Genomic DNA, 15072 nt, shown 5'->3' on the forward strand with positions numbered 1-15072 from the left:
ATGTATTTTATTATTTTTGGAAAATTTTCCAGTGTTATTTATTTGGATATTACTGCCTCCAAATTCTACCATCTCCTTCAACTTTTATAATATACTTTTGGATCTTCTAATCTAAATCTTTATTGGTATTTTTATTGTAGTTTCTATATATTTATCTCTTTGTGCTGTGATCTGTCTTCTAGTTCATTCTTTCTTCTTCAGCAGTACTGGTTAGTTCTTGGATGCATTCAGCAAGTTTTTTCATTTTCTTGACTACTTTTCCTTTCTTTTCAGAAGTTCTATCTAATTCTTCTTTAAATCTGTTTCTTTTTCTAAGTGTCATTCTTTTCAATTTTTTCCTTAAACTTTTTAAAATAACTTTTTTTTTTTGGTATTACATTGTGGGTCTTTTTTTCACTATCATTAATATACACTCACATGAACAACATTGTAGTTACTATATCCCCCCATTATCAAGTCCCCACCACTTACAGTCACTGCCCATCAATGTAGTAAGATGCTGTAGAGTCACTACCTGTCTTCTCTATGCTATACTGTCTTTCCTTGCCCTGGTTCTGCATTGTGTGATTAGGTTTATTCCAGGTATTTTATTCTTTTTGGTGAAATTGTGAATGGAATTGTTTTCCTGATTTCTCTTTCTGCTAGTTCATCCTTAGTATATAGGAATGCAACAGATTTCTGTGTATTAATTTTGAATCCTGCAACTTTGTTGAATTCAGTTATTAGTTCTAGTAGTTTTGGAGTGGATTCTTTAGGGTTTTTTATGTACAATATCTTGTCATCTGCAAACAGGGACAGTTTGACTTCTTCCCTACCAGTCTGGATGCCTTTTATTTCTTTGTGTTGTCTGATTGCCATGGCTAGGACCTCCAGTACTATGTTGAATAAAAGCAGGGTGAGTGGGCATCTTTGTCTTGCTCCTGATATTGGAGGAAAGGCTTTCAGCTTCTCACTGTTACATATGATGTTGGCTGTGGGTTTGTCATGTATGGCCTTTATTATGTTGAGGTACTTGCCCTCTATACCCATTTTGTTGAGAGTTTTTATCATGAATGGATGTTGAATTTTGTTGAATGCTTTTTCAGCATCTATGGAAATGATCATGTGGTTTTTGTCCTTCTTTTTGTTGATGTGGTGGATGATGTTGATGGATTTTTGATGTTGTACCATCCTTGCATCCCTGGGATGAATCCCACTTGATCATGGTGTATGCTCCTCTTGATGTATTTTTGAATTTGGTTTGCTATTATTTTGTTGAGTATTTTTGCATCTATATTCATAAGGGATATTGGTCTGTAATTTTCTTTTTTTGTGGTGTCTGCATGTTTTTGGTATTAGAGTGATGCTGGCTTCATACAATGAGTTTGGAATTATTCCCTCTTCTCCAATATTTTTGGAAAACTTTAAGGAGATGGGTATTATGTCTTCTCTAAATGTCTGATAAAACTCAGCAGTGAATCCATCTGGACCGGGGGTTTTGTTCTTGGGTAGTTTTTTGATTATGGATTCAATTTCATTGCTGGGAATTGGTCTGCTTAAATTTTCTGTTTCTTCCTGGGTCAGTCTTGGAAGGTTGTATTTTTCTAGAAAGTTGTCCATTTCTTCTAAGTTATCCAGTTTCTTAGCATATAGGGTTTCATAGTATTCTCTAATAATTCTTTGTATTTCTGTAGTGTCCATCGTGATTTTCCTTTTTCATTTCTGATTTTGTTTATGTGTATAGATTCTCTTTTTCTCTTCATAAGCCTAGCTAGGGGTTTACCTATTTTGTTTGTTTTCTCAAAGCACCAGCTCTTGCTTTCATTAATTTTTTCTATTGTTTTATTCTTCTCAATTTTATTTATTTCTTCTCTGATCTTTATTATGTCCCTCCTTCTGTTGACTTTGGGCCTCATTTGTTTTTCTTTCCCAATTGCAATAATTGTGAATTTAGACTATTCATTTGGGATTGGGTATTTAGACTGTTCATTTAGGATTGTTCTTCCTTCTTTAAATAGGCCTGAATTGGTATATATTTCCCTCTTAGAACTGCCTTGCTGCATCCCACAGAAGTTGGGGCATTGTGTTGTTGTTTTCATTTTTCTCCATGTATTGCTCGATTTCTGTTTTAATTTGGTCATTGATCCATTGATTATTTAAGAGCATGTTGTTAAGCCTCCAAGTGTTTGTGAGCCTTTTCATTTTCTTTGTACAATTTACTTCTAGTTTTATATACCTGTGATCTGAGAAGTTTATTGGTACAATTTCAATCTTTTTTAATTTACTGAGGCTCTTTTTGTGGCCCAGTATGTGGTCTATTCTGGAAAATGTTCCATGTGCATTTGAAAAGAATGTGTATCCTGCTCTTTTGGGGTATATAGTTCTGTATATGTCTGTTAGGTCCTTCTGTTCTAATGTGTTGTTCAATGCCTCTGTGTCCTTACTTATTTTCTGTCTGGTTGATCTGTCCTTTGGAGTGAGTGGTGTGTTGAAGTCTCCTAGAATGAATGCATTAGATTCTATTTCCCCTTTTAATTCTGTTAGTATTTGTTTCACATATGTAGGTGCTCCTGGGTTGGGTGCATAGATATAGCCCATGTTGTTATAGTTATATCCTCTTGTTGGATTGACCCCTTTATAATTATATAATGTCCTTTTTTGTCTCTTGTGACTTTCTTTGTTTTGAAGTCTCTTTTATCTGACAGAAGTACTACAACACCTGCTTTTTTCTCCCTATTAGTTGCATGAAATATCTTTTTCCATTTCTTTCACTTTTAGTCTGTGTATGTCATTGGGTTTGAAGTGAGTCTCTTGTAAGCAGCATGCAGTTGGGTCTTGTTTTTTTATCCATTCAGTGACTCTGTATCTTTTGATTGGTCCATTCAGACCATTTACATTTAGGGTGATTATCTATAGGTATGTACTTATTGCCATTGCAGGCTTTAGTTTCGTGGTTACCAAAGGTCCAAGGGTAACTTCCTTACTATCTAAGAGTCTATCTTAACTTACTTAGTATGGTATTACAAACACAATCTAAAGGTTCTTTTTTTTCCCCCTCCTTTTCTTCCTCCTCCATTCTTTATATATTATGTATCATATTCTGTACTCTCTGTCTATCCCTTTTTATTACTTGTGGTGACAGCTATTTAACCTTGGAAACACTTATATCTGTATCAGTTCCTCCAAAATACACTGTAGAAATGATTTGTGGGAACTAAATTCTCACAGCTTTTGCTTATCTGGAAATTGTTTAATCCCTCCTTCAAATTTAAATGATAATCTTGCCAGATAAAGTATTCTTGGTTCGAGGCCCTTCTGCTTCATTGCATTAAATATATCATGCCACTCCCTTGTAGCCTGTAAGGTTTATGCTGAGAAGTCTGATGATAGTCAGTGGGTTTTTCTTTGTATGTGATCTAATTTCTCTCTCTCGCTGCTTTTAATAGTTTGTCCTTATCCTTGATCTTTGCCGTATTAGTTACTGTATGTCTTGGTATTGTCCTCCTTGGGTCCCTTGTGTTGGGAGATCTGTGCACCTCCATGGCTTGAGAGACTATTTCTTCCCCAGATTGGGGAAGTTTTCAGCTATAACTTCCTCAAAGACACTTTCTATCTCTTTTTCTCTCTCTTCTTCTTCTGGTACCCCTATTCATACAATACAAATATTGTTCCATGTGGATTGGTCACACTGTTCTCTCAGTATTCTTTCACTCTTAGAGATCCTTTTTTCTCTCTGTGTTTCAGCTTCTTTGTATTCCTCTTTCTTAATTTCTATTTCATTTATCATCTCCTCCACCATATCTAATCTGCTTTTAATACCCTCCATTGTATTCTTCAATGATCGGTCTCCATCCTAAATTCATTCCTGAGTTCTTGAATATTTTTCTGTAACTCCATGAGCATGTTAATGATTTTTATTTTGAAATCTCTTTCAGGAAGATTCATGAGGTTGATTTCATTTGAATCTTTCTCAGGTGTATTCATAATTTTGCTTTGAACAGATTCTTTTGACATTTCATAATTTGTCTGTGGTGCCCTCTAGTGCCCAGAAGCTCTACTCTCTGGAGCAATGTCAGGGGTTGCAGGGGAGCAGTGTTGGTGCTTGGGGAGAGGAAAGAACTGTTTGTTGCTTCTCGGCTCCTATGCCTGTCTCCACTGCCAGAACCAGTGGGCCGAACACACAGGTGTAAGCCTCTATGCTTTGTGTTTGTAGCTGCCATAGGTGGGGCTTCCCTCTGGCTGGCCTGAAGCCAGGGCAGAGATTCCCGGTTTGTGAGCCTGAGCCAGGTGCAGGCTAGCTGGGGGGAAGATACAACAGGCTGTGTATCATGGTAGGGGGCCTTGGAGCTGTGTAGCCCGCCATGGGGTTGGAGGGCCTGAAGATCATTTAAGCTCCCAACCTGCTGGGCAGAGTGCACCCAGACAATTTTTTCTACCTGTCTTTTCTCCTGAGCAAGCTCTGTGTAATCCTTGCCCCTTTAGCGGCCCTCTCACTTTTAAGAAGTCTCTCAGACTGCTCCCCCAGATCACCCAGATATGAATCCCTGTTTTCCACAAGCAGCTGGAATCTCTTTCTCTCCAGGTATTCCTCCTGTCTTAGCTTTACCACCACACTAAATCACTGGAGCACCATGCAATGTAGGTTCATGCTCCCAGAGCAGATCTCCAGGGCTAGGTGTTCAGCAGTCCCAGGCCTCCACTCCCTCCCCATCCTGTTTCTCTTCCTCCATCTGGTGAACTTGGGTGGGGAAAGGGCTGGGGCGCCACCCGGCCACAGCTTTAGTATGGTACCCTGCCCATGAAGTCTTTTCTCCAGGTGTATGCAGTCTGGTACAGCCTTCTTTGCTGTTGTTCTTTCAGGATTAGTTGTATTAAATTATATTTTCGTATTATATGTGGTTTTAGGAGGACGTCTCTGTCTCACCTCTCATGCCACCATCTTTAATCCAATCTTTAAAACAATTTTCAAGCATATTTTTCCTTGTGTTCTAAGATATTTTGTTCAATAATTGGAAGTGTAGAAGTCTGATCCTATGTGTTGTTTTTTTGACTCTCTTTGAATGAATTGTGTCCTATGTTTGATTGTAAGCTCCTCTTAAACAGGACTTTCTTCCTCGTATACAATCTTATATGACCATGGCGATGAGTTTGCTTCTACAATGGGACTCTGAGTTATTGGCATGGGACAAATTTTATATTAAAACTTAGAATTGGATATAGGTAAAGTCAGACTCCAAAATTGAGTGAGGTCAGACCTATGGTTTCAATTTCTATGTAAGACATTTTTTCCCTACCCAGAAACCAGGGCAAGATAAACTTTTGGTTTTATCTCTGAGGTTGAATTCATTTTTTTCTCCCCTAGTCTCCTTTCAGGGCCCCAGATTGTGTAGGTGTCTCAGTTCCACTCTCCATTAGTCCTAAGTTCTTGTTTCCTATCCTTGCTTGAGCATTGAAACATAAGCCACTCACTGTTACATGTCTTCCTACCCCCAACCCTTATCTTCAAGCCTGCTAATTTTCTTCCTGCTCTGGCTCTGTTTTCTCTGTTTTTGGCACGTGAGAATTTCTCTCTCTTTCCTGCAAGCTCAGTTGTGAATTACAAAATTTTTTTTGGTCTAGTTTATCCAGAATGTTTTTCTTTTAGCTTAACAACCATTTTGCTAGAACCTGAAGCATTCAAAGTGATCTTTCCAAAACACAAAACTGACTGCATCACCTCTTTCTTTAGGATCTTTCAGTGGATAAAGACTTAAGTATTAACCTGGCTTGCTAGGCTCTGCCTTGTAAGTCATGTGTGCTTCACAACTACATCTCCTATCATGCTCCTCTGTAGTCTCTGGGCTCCAGCCATACTAGCCTTCTCTGTTTTTAAATCATGTCATTTCCCACCCTACACACACCCCTTCCAGGGCCTATGCGCTTTGCATTCATTCAATTTGGAAACTGCCCTCCCCTCCCTACACACACTGTATAATTACTCACCTTTCAGACCTCTTTCAAGTGTCATTTACTGAGGGAAGCCTTTCCTGAATTCCCTGATCCTCTCAGTCTAGGTCACTTTCCTTTGTTAAGCACTTTTTTTTCTCTAGCAGTATTTGCTTAATATGCATTTATATATGTTCTTCTGTATGATTATTTGATTGATGCATGACTCCCTGATGTCTGAAAGTTTCATGAGAGCAGAAATCATTTTGTTTACCATTATATATCCATCTGAGCACATTGGAACATGGAATATACTCAATAAATATGGAATGCATAGATAGTTAAGTGAGTGGGTGGATGAAGACTGGATGGCTAGAAGGTTGTTTGAAGAATGAGTGAGGAAGGAAGCTAGGGAGAGAAAGGTACAAATGAACTGTGGCCAAATAAGTTATTCCAGTAGCAATTTTTTGTGTGTTTTGTTCTTGTAAAAGCACCTACAAAAACAGAAATGTTTCTTTCTTTGCCTCTCAGTTATTAGCTTCACTAACAACTTGTTCACACTAACAGCTGTAGCAAATATTTCTCTGTAGGTGGTAGTGCACTTACATAAGAGATTTTTCTGAAAGAAAAAAAGGGGGTAGAATTATCTTGAGCATTTGAAAGCATTTACATAACTGGAATCTCATATTATAGTTTCGAAAACATGCTTTTATATCCCATAATGCAGATGTATTCTTTATTTATACTTGCTTTGAGTCTTTCTTCCCTCACAGGTATTATTAGTAAGTGCTAGAGAGGTTCCAGGCCTCACTTTCTGTAATTTTTATCGATATCAGCATGCTATTCAAGAATTGGAAATGGGTATTGTGAATGAAACAGTGGTAGTGGCGAATGTTTTGACTTTAACAACAACAATATTTATATTATAGAATAACTGAAACTGTGGCAAATATAGGCCAACTATAGACCACATCTAGCTTTGGGACTGAAACTTTTAGGTGGGAAAAGTTTTCTAAATATATTAAGAAGAACAACCAGTTGACCACCTTACTTAGGATTTTATGTGCAGAAATTTGAAACCTGAATTTGTCTTTCCTATAGTGTTTTGTACATTACTATTACCATGTGTATCATTAAAGTGTCTTATAATCAAAGTGCACTATTGTTAAAAGATTTGCCTCACTTTGTTTTCCAAGTTGTAGTTTTTTTTACAGTAAAAATTATATAATAATTTTGTCCTTGCAGCACTTAAATGCAGAAAGGTCTTATAAATCCCAGATAGCTACATTACACAAATCTCTTGTAAAGATGGAAGAGGAGCTTCAGAAGGTTCAGTTTGAAAAAGTGTCTGCCCTTGCAGATTTATCTTCCACAAGGGAACTTTGTATCAAACTTGACTCAAGCAAAGAACTTCTCAATAGACAGTTGGTTGCTAAAGATCAAGAAATAGAAATGGTATGTAACATATTTTTAAATTGTTCTTTTAATATTACTATTACTATAAAATTGCTGCAATTTTAGAAAAATAAATTCTTAAAAAAATATTACATCAAGCCATGTCTTTCAACTTTAGATTTTATTTTTAAAGTCCAAGAGATTAATTTATTACAGCCATGTTCCAACAACTCAAGAATATAACAAAAACTCTTCCTTTTAGTACGTAACTTACGTTTTCTTTTAGCCAGAAGAATTCTAAAACACATTGACATGGCATTCAGCAAAGAACCATGAGGTTGAGGTTTATTTCACTCAATTAGAACTTTAACAGTATTATTTTAAGTTAAATTTATTTACTAATTGGCTGGGTTCTTTTAAATTATAGTTCAGTTTAAACTTACTGTGGTTATATCTACTGTATGCCTAACATTATACTTGCCACTATGATTATAATGTTCAAAAGATATAGCCCCCTGCCCTCAAGGACCTCCTAATATTGATATACAAATCATTTGGTATGAATCTTATACTACCAAGAAATACTTATAGTTTTAGAGTGGAAATCCCTACTCAGCCTGTGGGTGTCATGGAGGAGTTCACAAGGGCATACTGCTGAAGTCAGAAGGGATGATAGGTATACTACATACTATTACATACATAGGCAATAGTATGGAGGAATAAATGAATTCTTGAGCGAATAGTAATTTGCACTGGTCAGTGTCGTATACATGGGTGAAAGTGGTTGGAGATGCATGTGAAGGGGTAGATGGAGCCCGGATCCTAAAGGGATATGTATAAAGTTGCATAGTGTAATTAAAATATCAACACATTTTGATCATGTTTATATTTCTGTTAGTATGCAACCTTATTGAACTTTTAATTTTGCTAGTCTGCTGGTTTTTAGGAGGATATGATGCATTTGAGAATCATGTGTCTATTTGGTTTCTATAAGAATCCACTGTTAATGTTTTATTAATGAAGTGGTATATGCCAGAATTCTCAGACTTTTCTTTAAATTATCTTTCATTTCAACAAGAACTTTTTAATGATGAATGTAACTCATGAATATATTCAGTAATGTAATATTTTTGTATGGTGACAGATGGTTACTACATTTATCATAGTGAGCATTTAGTAATATATATAATTGTTGAATCACTGTGTTGAACACCTGAAACCAACTTAATATTGTATGTCAACTATATTTCAAAAAAAAGGAAAGTAACTCATGAATAGATAACCACTGTAAAAATTCAAATAATATGTCCTTAATTTTTTCTTTAAAAACATTTTTTTGCTTGTTGTTTTCAAATTAGAAAAGTAATGTATGTTGTTGTAACAACTGGAACAATATAAAGATGAAATACCAGAAAAAATTATTCCAAAGGTTATTAAAATAATAGTAGACCCTAACCAAGTAAGGTATATTGCAGAAAGTTTCTTTAAGCTTTAAAATCATCACCTGTAGCAATAGAATTATGTTTAAGTTGATAATGATTTATATTAGTTTTTAAAAATATTTTAAAGATTGTTTACTCCAAGTTTTGTGGTTTATTTACTGTTATCATACTACTTTTTCTTTTTTTGGTTGTGTTAAAATACACACATAACCTTTACTATCTTAATTATTTTTTAATATATGATTGAGTGCTACTAAATACATTCATATTGTTGTGCAACCATCACCACCATCCATGCCCATAACTTTTTCATCTTGTAAATCTGACACTTTATACCTGTTATGCAAAACTGTCCACTCTCCCTTCTCTCCAACTCCTGGAAACCACTATTACACATATCTGTCTTTATGATTTTGACTACTCTAAGTATCTCACATAAGTTGAATCATGTAATATTTGTCTTTTTGTCACTGGCTTATTTCACTTAGCATAATGTCCTCAAGGTTCATCAATGTTGTATCATATTGCAGAATTTCTTTCCCTTTAAAAGCTGAAAAATACTCCATTTTTGTTTATCCAACTTGATGGACACTTGGGTTGCTTCCATGTTGTAGCCATTTTGAATTATGCTGCTATGAATATGGGTGTACAAATATATTTTTGAAACCCTGCTTTTAATTTTTTGCATCTATACCCAGAAGGTCGATTTTTAGATCATATGGTAATTCTATTTTTAGTTTTTTGAGAAGCATCCATACTGTTTTCCACAATGGCTATACCATTTTATATTCCCACCAACAGTGCATAAGGGTTCCAGTTTCTCTACTTCCTTGCCAACACTTTATTAGTTATGTTTTTTTTTCTTTTTTTGATGATAGCTATTCTGATGGGTGTGAAGTTGTCAGGCTAATTCTCATTGTATCTTAAAATACTCCTGAAATAAAAGTTTTTCCCTTGAAATTTAGTTATTTATGTGTGTATGCTTATCCCTATAATAAGCTGTACTTTCTTTAGCTGTAATATGCATATAGGGGACACTCAAATAATTTTTCTAAATTAAACTTTTGATTCTGAGATAATTGTAGATTCACATGCTATTATAAGAAGTAATACAAACAAATCCTGTGTATCTTTTGCCTGATGTCCCCCAATGATAACATCATGTAAAACTATAGTATAATATCACAGCTAGTATGTAAACATTGATTTGGGCAAGGTATGGAGCATTTCCGTCATGTTGCCTTTTTGTACCCCATCTACTTCTCTCTTATCCTCAACCCTTCTTTAGCCTCTGAAATCACTAATCTGTTCTCCATTTCTATAATTCTGTCACTTCAAGAATCATTCAGTATGTAACCTTTGGAATTGGGTTTTTTTTTCACTCAGCATAATTACCTAGTGGTTCATCCGAGTTGTTTTGTGTGTTAGTAGTTCATTCCTTTTTGTTGCAGTATAATATTCCATGCTATTGGTGTAACACAGTTTAACCATTCACGCATTGAAGAACATCTGGGTTTTTTCCAGTTTTTGCATCTTACAAATAAAGCTATTGCAAACATTTGTGTACAGGTTTTTGTGTAAACATAAATATTCATTCTTGTGTAAATGCCTAGGAATACAATTTTTGGATAATACAGCAGGTGCATGATTAGTTTTTTAAGGAACTGCCAAACTGTTTTCCCAAGGGTTTGTATCATTTTGCATTCCCAGCAACAATGTATGAGTGTCCCAATTTTTCTGAATCCTTGTCAGCATTTGGTGGTGTCACTATCTTTAGTTTTAGCCATTGTGATATGTATATAGTGCTATATCACAGTCTACTTGCATTTCTAATGACTAATAAAGTTGAAAATGTTTTTGGTGTGCTTTTTGCTTTACATAGATGTCACTGTATCTTTATGTCTTTTGTCCATGTTCTCATTGGATTGTTTGCATTTTTAATATTATTAAGAGTTCTTTATATATACCAGATACTAGTCATTTATCTGATATGTGGTTTGCAAATATTTTCTCCCACTATGTGGCTTGTATTTTCATCCTCTGATCAGGGTCATTCTCAGAGCAGAAGTTTTAAATTTTGATGAAATGCAATTTATCAGTTTTCCTTTTATGGACTGTGCTTTTGGTTTTAAGTCTAAATTGTATAACCCTAAATCCCAAAGATTTTCCCCAGGTTTTATTCTAAAAAATGTGTAGTTTAATGTTTCATATTTAATTCCATGATCCATAATGAATTAATTTATGCATAAGGTGTCAGGTTTACATTGAGATTTATTTTTTTGCCTATGGGTATCCAATTGCTTCAGTACCATTTGTTGAAAAAGTTGTCTTCTCCATTTAATTGATTTTGTACCTTTGTATAAAATCAGTTGGACATATTTAAGTGGATCTATTTCTTGGTTTCTATTCTTTTACATTGATCTGTGTGTCTGTCTCGCCACCAAGACCACACAGTAATTACCAAATTACTGTAGCTAAATAATAAGCTTTTAAATCAGATAGACTGATTCCATTCATTTTATTCTGCTTTTTCAAAATTGTGTTATCTATTCTAGTCTCTCCATCTTTCCATATACATTTTAGAATAATCTATTTCTGTAAAATATCTTGCTGGGATGTTTATAGGAGGTGTATTAACCCATGTATCAAATTGGGAAGAACTGACATATTTACCAGGTTGAGGCTCCCAGTCCATGAACATAGTATGTCTTATTTAGATCTTTGTTTTCTTTTGTTGAATTTGTGTAGTTTTCAGCATGGAAGTTCTGTACTTGTTTTGTTAGATTTATACCTACAAAAATAACAAGATATTTCTCTTTTTTGAGCTACTATAAATGGCATTTGAGGTATAAGTTTGCTATCAATGTGTTCAGTGCCTGTGCTTAGAAGTACAATTGATTTTTGAGTGCTTATAACCTTTGACTTTGCTAAACTTATTTATTAGTTCTAGGAGTTTTTCTGCAGATTTCTTAGAATTTTCTATGCGGACAACCATGTTATCTGTAAACAGGTAGTTTATTTCTTCCTTTTCAACCTTTATGCCTTTTCTGGCATTTTTATGCTGGTTAGTACTTTAATGCTGCATTGGAAAAGAGTGGTACAAGTAGTCATCCTTGCCTTCTTTCAGTCTTAGGGAAGAGCATTCAGTCTTTCACTATTAGGTATACTGTAGGATTTTGTAGATGCTTTTTATCAAGTTGGAGAAGTTCCCCTGTATTTCTGGAAGTTTTTTAAATAAAAAATGGTGTTGAATTTTTATCAAGTGCTCTTTCTGCATCTAATTAATTAATATCCTAATTAATAGGCTCATGTGACTTTTTCTTCTTTAGCCTGTTGATATGATAAGTTACACTGGTTGATTTTTTAATGTTAAACCAGCTTTGCATCCCTTGAATCACTGTGGGTACTGACGAGGAATGACAACATAGGTTGACACAAAAACTTGTACACGAATGTTCTTAGCAGCATTATTTATAATAGCCAGAAAGTGTTAATAGCTAAAATATTCCTATATCTATACAAGGGGATATTACTTGGCAATAAAAGTAACAAAGTACTAATACCTACTGTAACATTGATGACACTTGAAAACACTATGCTAAATAAGGAAATCAGTCACAAAAGACCACACACATTGTACTATTCCATTTACATGAAATATCCAGAATAAGACACATTGTAGCAACAAAAAGTAGGTTAGGGATTGCCTAGGGCTGGCGCTGGTGTAGACGGTGTGGTGCAGAGTGACTGCTAATACTACTAGGTTACATTTTGGGATAATGAAAAAGTTATAACACTAGATTGTGAAATTGTATGATCACACAATTCTGTTAATATACTAAAAACAATTGAATTATACCATTTCAATGGCCGAGTTGTATGGTATGTGAATTATATTCCACTAAAGCTGTTACCAAAAAAAGTGATGCTTCATTTTGTATTACTGCCAGCAGAGTATATGTAACTGCCATTACCCATTTAATCAACACACACTAAGAAATTTGCCAATTTGATAAACTAGAACAGTGGTTCACTGAAAGAGTTTTTTGTTCCCCAGTGGACATCAATATCTGGAGACATTTTTGATTGTCACAACTGAGGTAGTAGAGGCCATGGATGCTGCTAAACATCTTATAATACCCCTATAAGGCAGTTCCCTACCCCAAATAATTATACAACCCAAAAGGTTAGTAGTGTCAATAATAAGAAACCCTGGACTAGAAATTGCATCACTTTAATTAATATTTCTCTGATTATTAGTAAGGGTACATTTTTTCCATATGTTTACTAATGAGTTGTATTTTGTAAATGTTCTGTTCATGTCATTAGTTCATATTTCTCACTAGTTTGTATGAGTTCCTTATGCTAGTAAGATAAACTTTATTTTATTGAATTTATTTTCTTCTAGTTTTTTCCTTCTAAATTTTGGTTAAGTTTACTTATGGTTAAGTTTATATCATTTATACTCTTGTATTGTTTATCAATATGTTAATTTTTCATATAGACTTTTAAAAATGGTATGTAGTCTAGAAATTTCTTCCCCTGTCTACCCAGCCACCAATAATTTCAGTGTTATTAAATTCTTTCTTAGAGTTTTATCCTTTCATATTTAACTTTTTAAATGCATATATTATTTATTATAATATATAAATGTTTTATATATATATATACACACATATATATATATAATATAAATATTCTTTTTCTGGTTTTGATTTTCTTCCTTTTCAAGAAACATTTAGCTTAGAGAGTATATTCCAGGCTCAAGATAACCTTCAAAAAAGCTTTGCACAGGTTTATGCAAGACAGAGAATGAGCAGTTACTCCTTATCTCCCTTAACAATGGAGTACAGTGACATTCCCAAAGGTGGCTAGGTGTTTGCAACTCACCTAACTCAGGACAAAGCAGTAGTCACATATATCACCATTTAAGTCTGGCAGAAAAATATAAAGAAATAACAAAGCTGGAAATGGAAATTGTTTGCAGTTTGGTTAATAAGTCTTCATTTAAGTCAATGAATTTTTTAATATGATCAGAGAGTTGGGGAAATAATAATGTGTATGTGTGTGTGTGTCTTTGGTAAGAAGGGAGGCACAATTTCTAGTCAAGAAATTAGTTTTATGAGCCTCTGATAATCAGTTAAGTGAATGAATTGGAGTTAAGTATAGATATCTTCCTATTGTTGTACAGATGGAGAATGAATTAGAATCTGCTCGTTCTGAAATAGAACTACTAAAGAGTCAGATGACAAATGAGAGAATCTCCATGCAGAATCTAGAAGCTTTGCTGGTGGCTAATAGAGACAAAGAATATCAGTCTCAGATAGCACTTCAAGAAAAAGAATCTGAAATTCAGCTTCTTAAAGAACACCTTTGTTTGGCAGAAAATAAAATGTGAGTTGGTTGGCAATATAATAACAGAAAGTTGTATTTCTTAAATTTTGGGTACTTCATAGGTTAGTAGAATTTTGAAGCTGGAATTTAGAAAATATAGTGCCCATAATTTGCCATTAATTAAACTGAGGACCAGAAATACTGTGATTTGCTTAATATTTAGTATTTATTATATGTTTTTAAGTTTAACCATCTCTATTGTTTCCAGTGGAGCTTTGGGTATAAGAGAATATTTAATCTAGGAAATACTATAACCAAATTAGAAAAAAAATGAAGCACTTCTGAAACTAGAGGAGTTTTTCTATTTATGGACTTGCCTGGTATTGCTACCTAGTCTTTCCAATTGTCGCATAGTATTTTCTTACATACCTTTAAGTGTATATTGGGTACGAGGAAGATCTGCATTCACAAAATACTAAAGACTTCCCTTATAGCACTGAATTTGGCTTTTTAAAAAAATCTTTAGCACCTTATTACAAGACCACTGGTTGGAAGATTGGGTAGAAATGCCTGCCTGGATAATGAATGTTTTATTATGAAACTTGTTCATCTCTCACAAAAATCACTGCTTACCCTTAGCCTTTGTTTGTATCTGTCACACTTTTTCATCCAACCTCAACTTTGCCCTCTCAGCTGAGCATGGCTCCTGGAAAAGAATAGGAATCTGCCATGCATAGGAACCGCTGTCTAAGCAAGGGCTGCCAAGCCAGGGCCAGTGTCCTTTAGAAACTGCTTTCAGGTTAAGGCAGCTGTGACTGAGTCATTCTTTTCAGTCACTGCAGCTAGGCTTTTGTGATACCTTCAACCGGTTATGCAGGGTAACTTTCTCAAGCTGATAGGTGGAAATCTGCCTTAATGAAGTAGGCCAAAACTCTCACCTTAAGGGTGCAGTCTTAGACTGATTGGTAAGTACTGTCATTTAGAACTGGTAAGCATG

General features: G+C 34.7%; 1 protein-coding gene across 7 annotated transcripts in view; it reads left to right on the forward strand.

The window, feature by feature from the left end:
• TSGA10 (testis specific 10) overlaps window positions 1–15072 on the forward strand; it is a 135043-nt gene that overhangs the window by 96261 nt on the left and 23710 nt on the right. For 6 of the 7 annotated variants that reach the window (XM_073239891.1, XM_073239896.1, XM_036994655.2 and 3 more), the window contains 2 exons: window positions 7150–7359; window positions 13933–14135. In XM_073239891.1, coding sequence (XP_073095992.1) covers window positions 7150–7359; window positions 13933–14135 — 413 coding nt within the window. The remainder of the gene's footprint in view (window positions 1–7149; window positions 7360–13932; window positions 14136–15072) is intronic. The other variant, XM_073239889.1, reaches the window with a different exon arrangement.

Source organism: Manis javanica, chromosome 1 (assembly GCF_040802235.1).
Source record: "Manis javanica isolate MJ-LG chromosome 1, MJ_LKY, whole genome shotgun sequence".
NCBI lineage: Eukaryota > Metazoa > Chordata > Mammalia > Pholidota > Manidae > Manis > Manis javanica.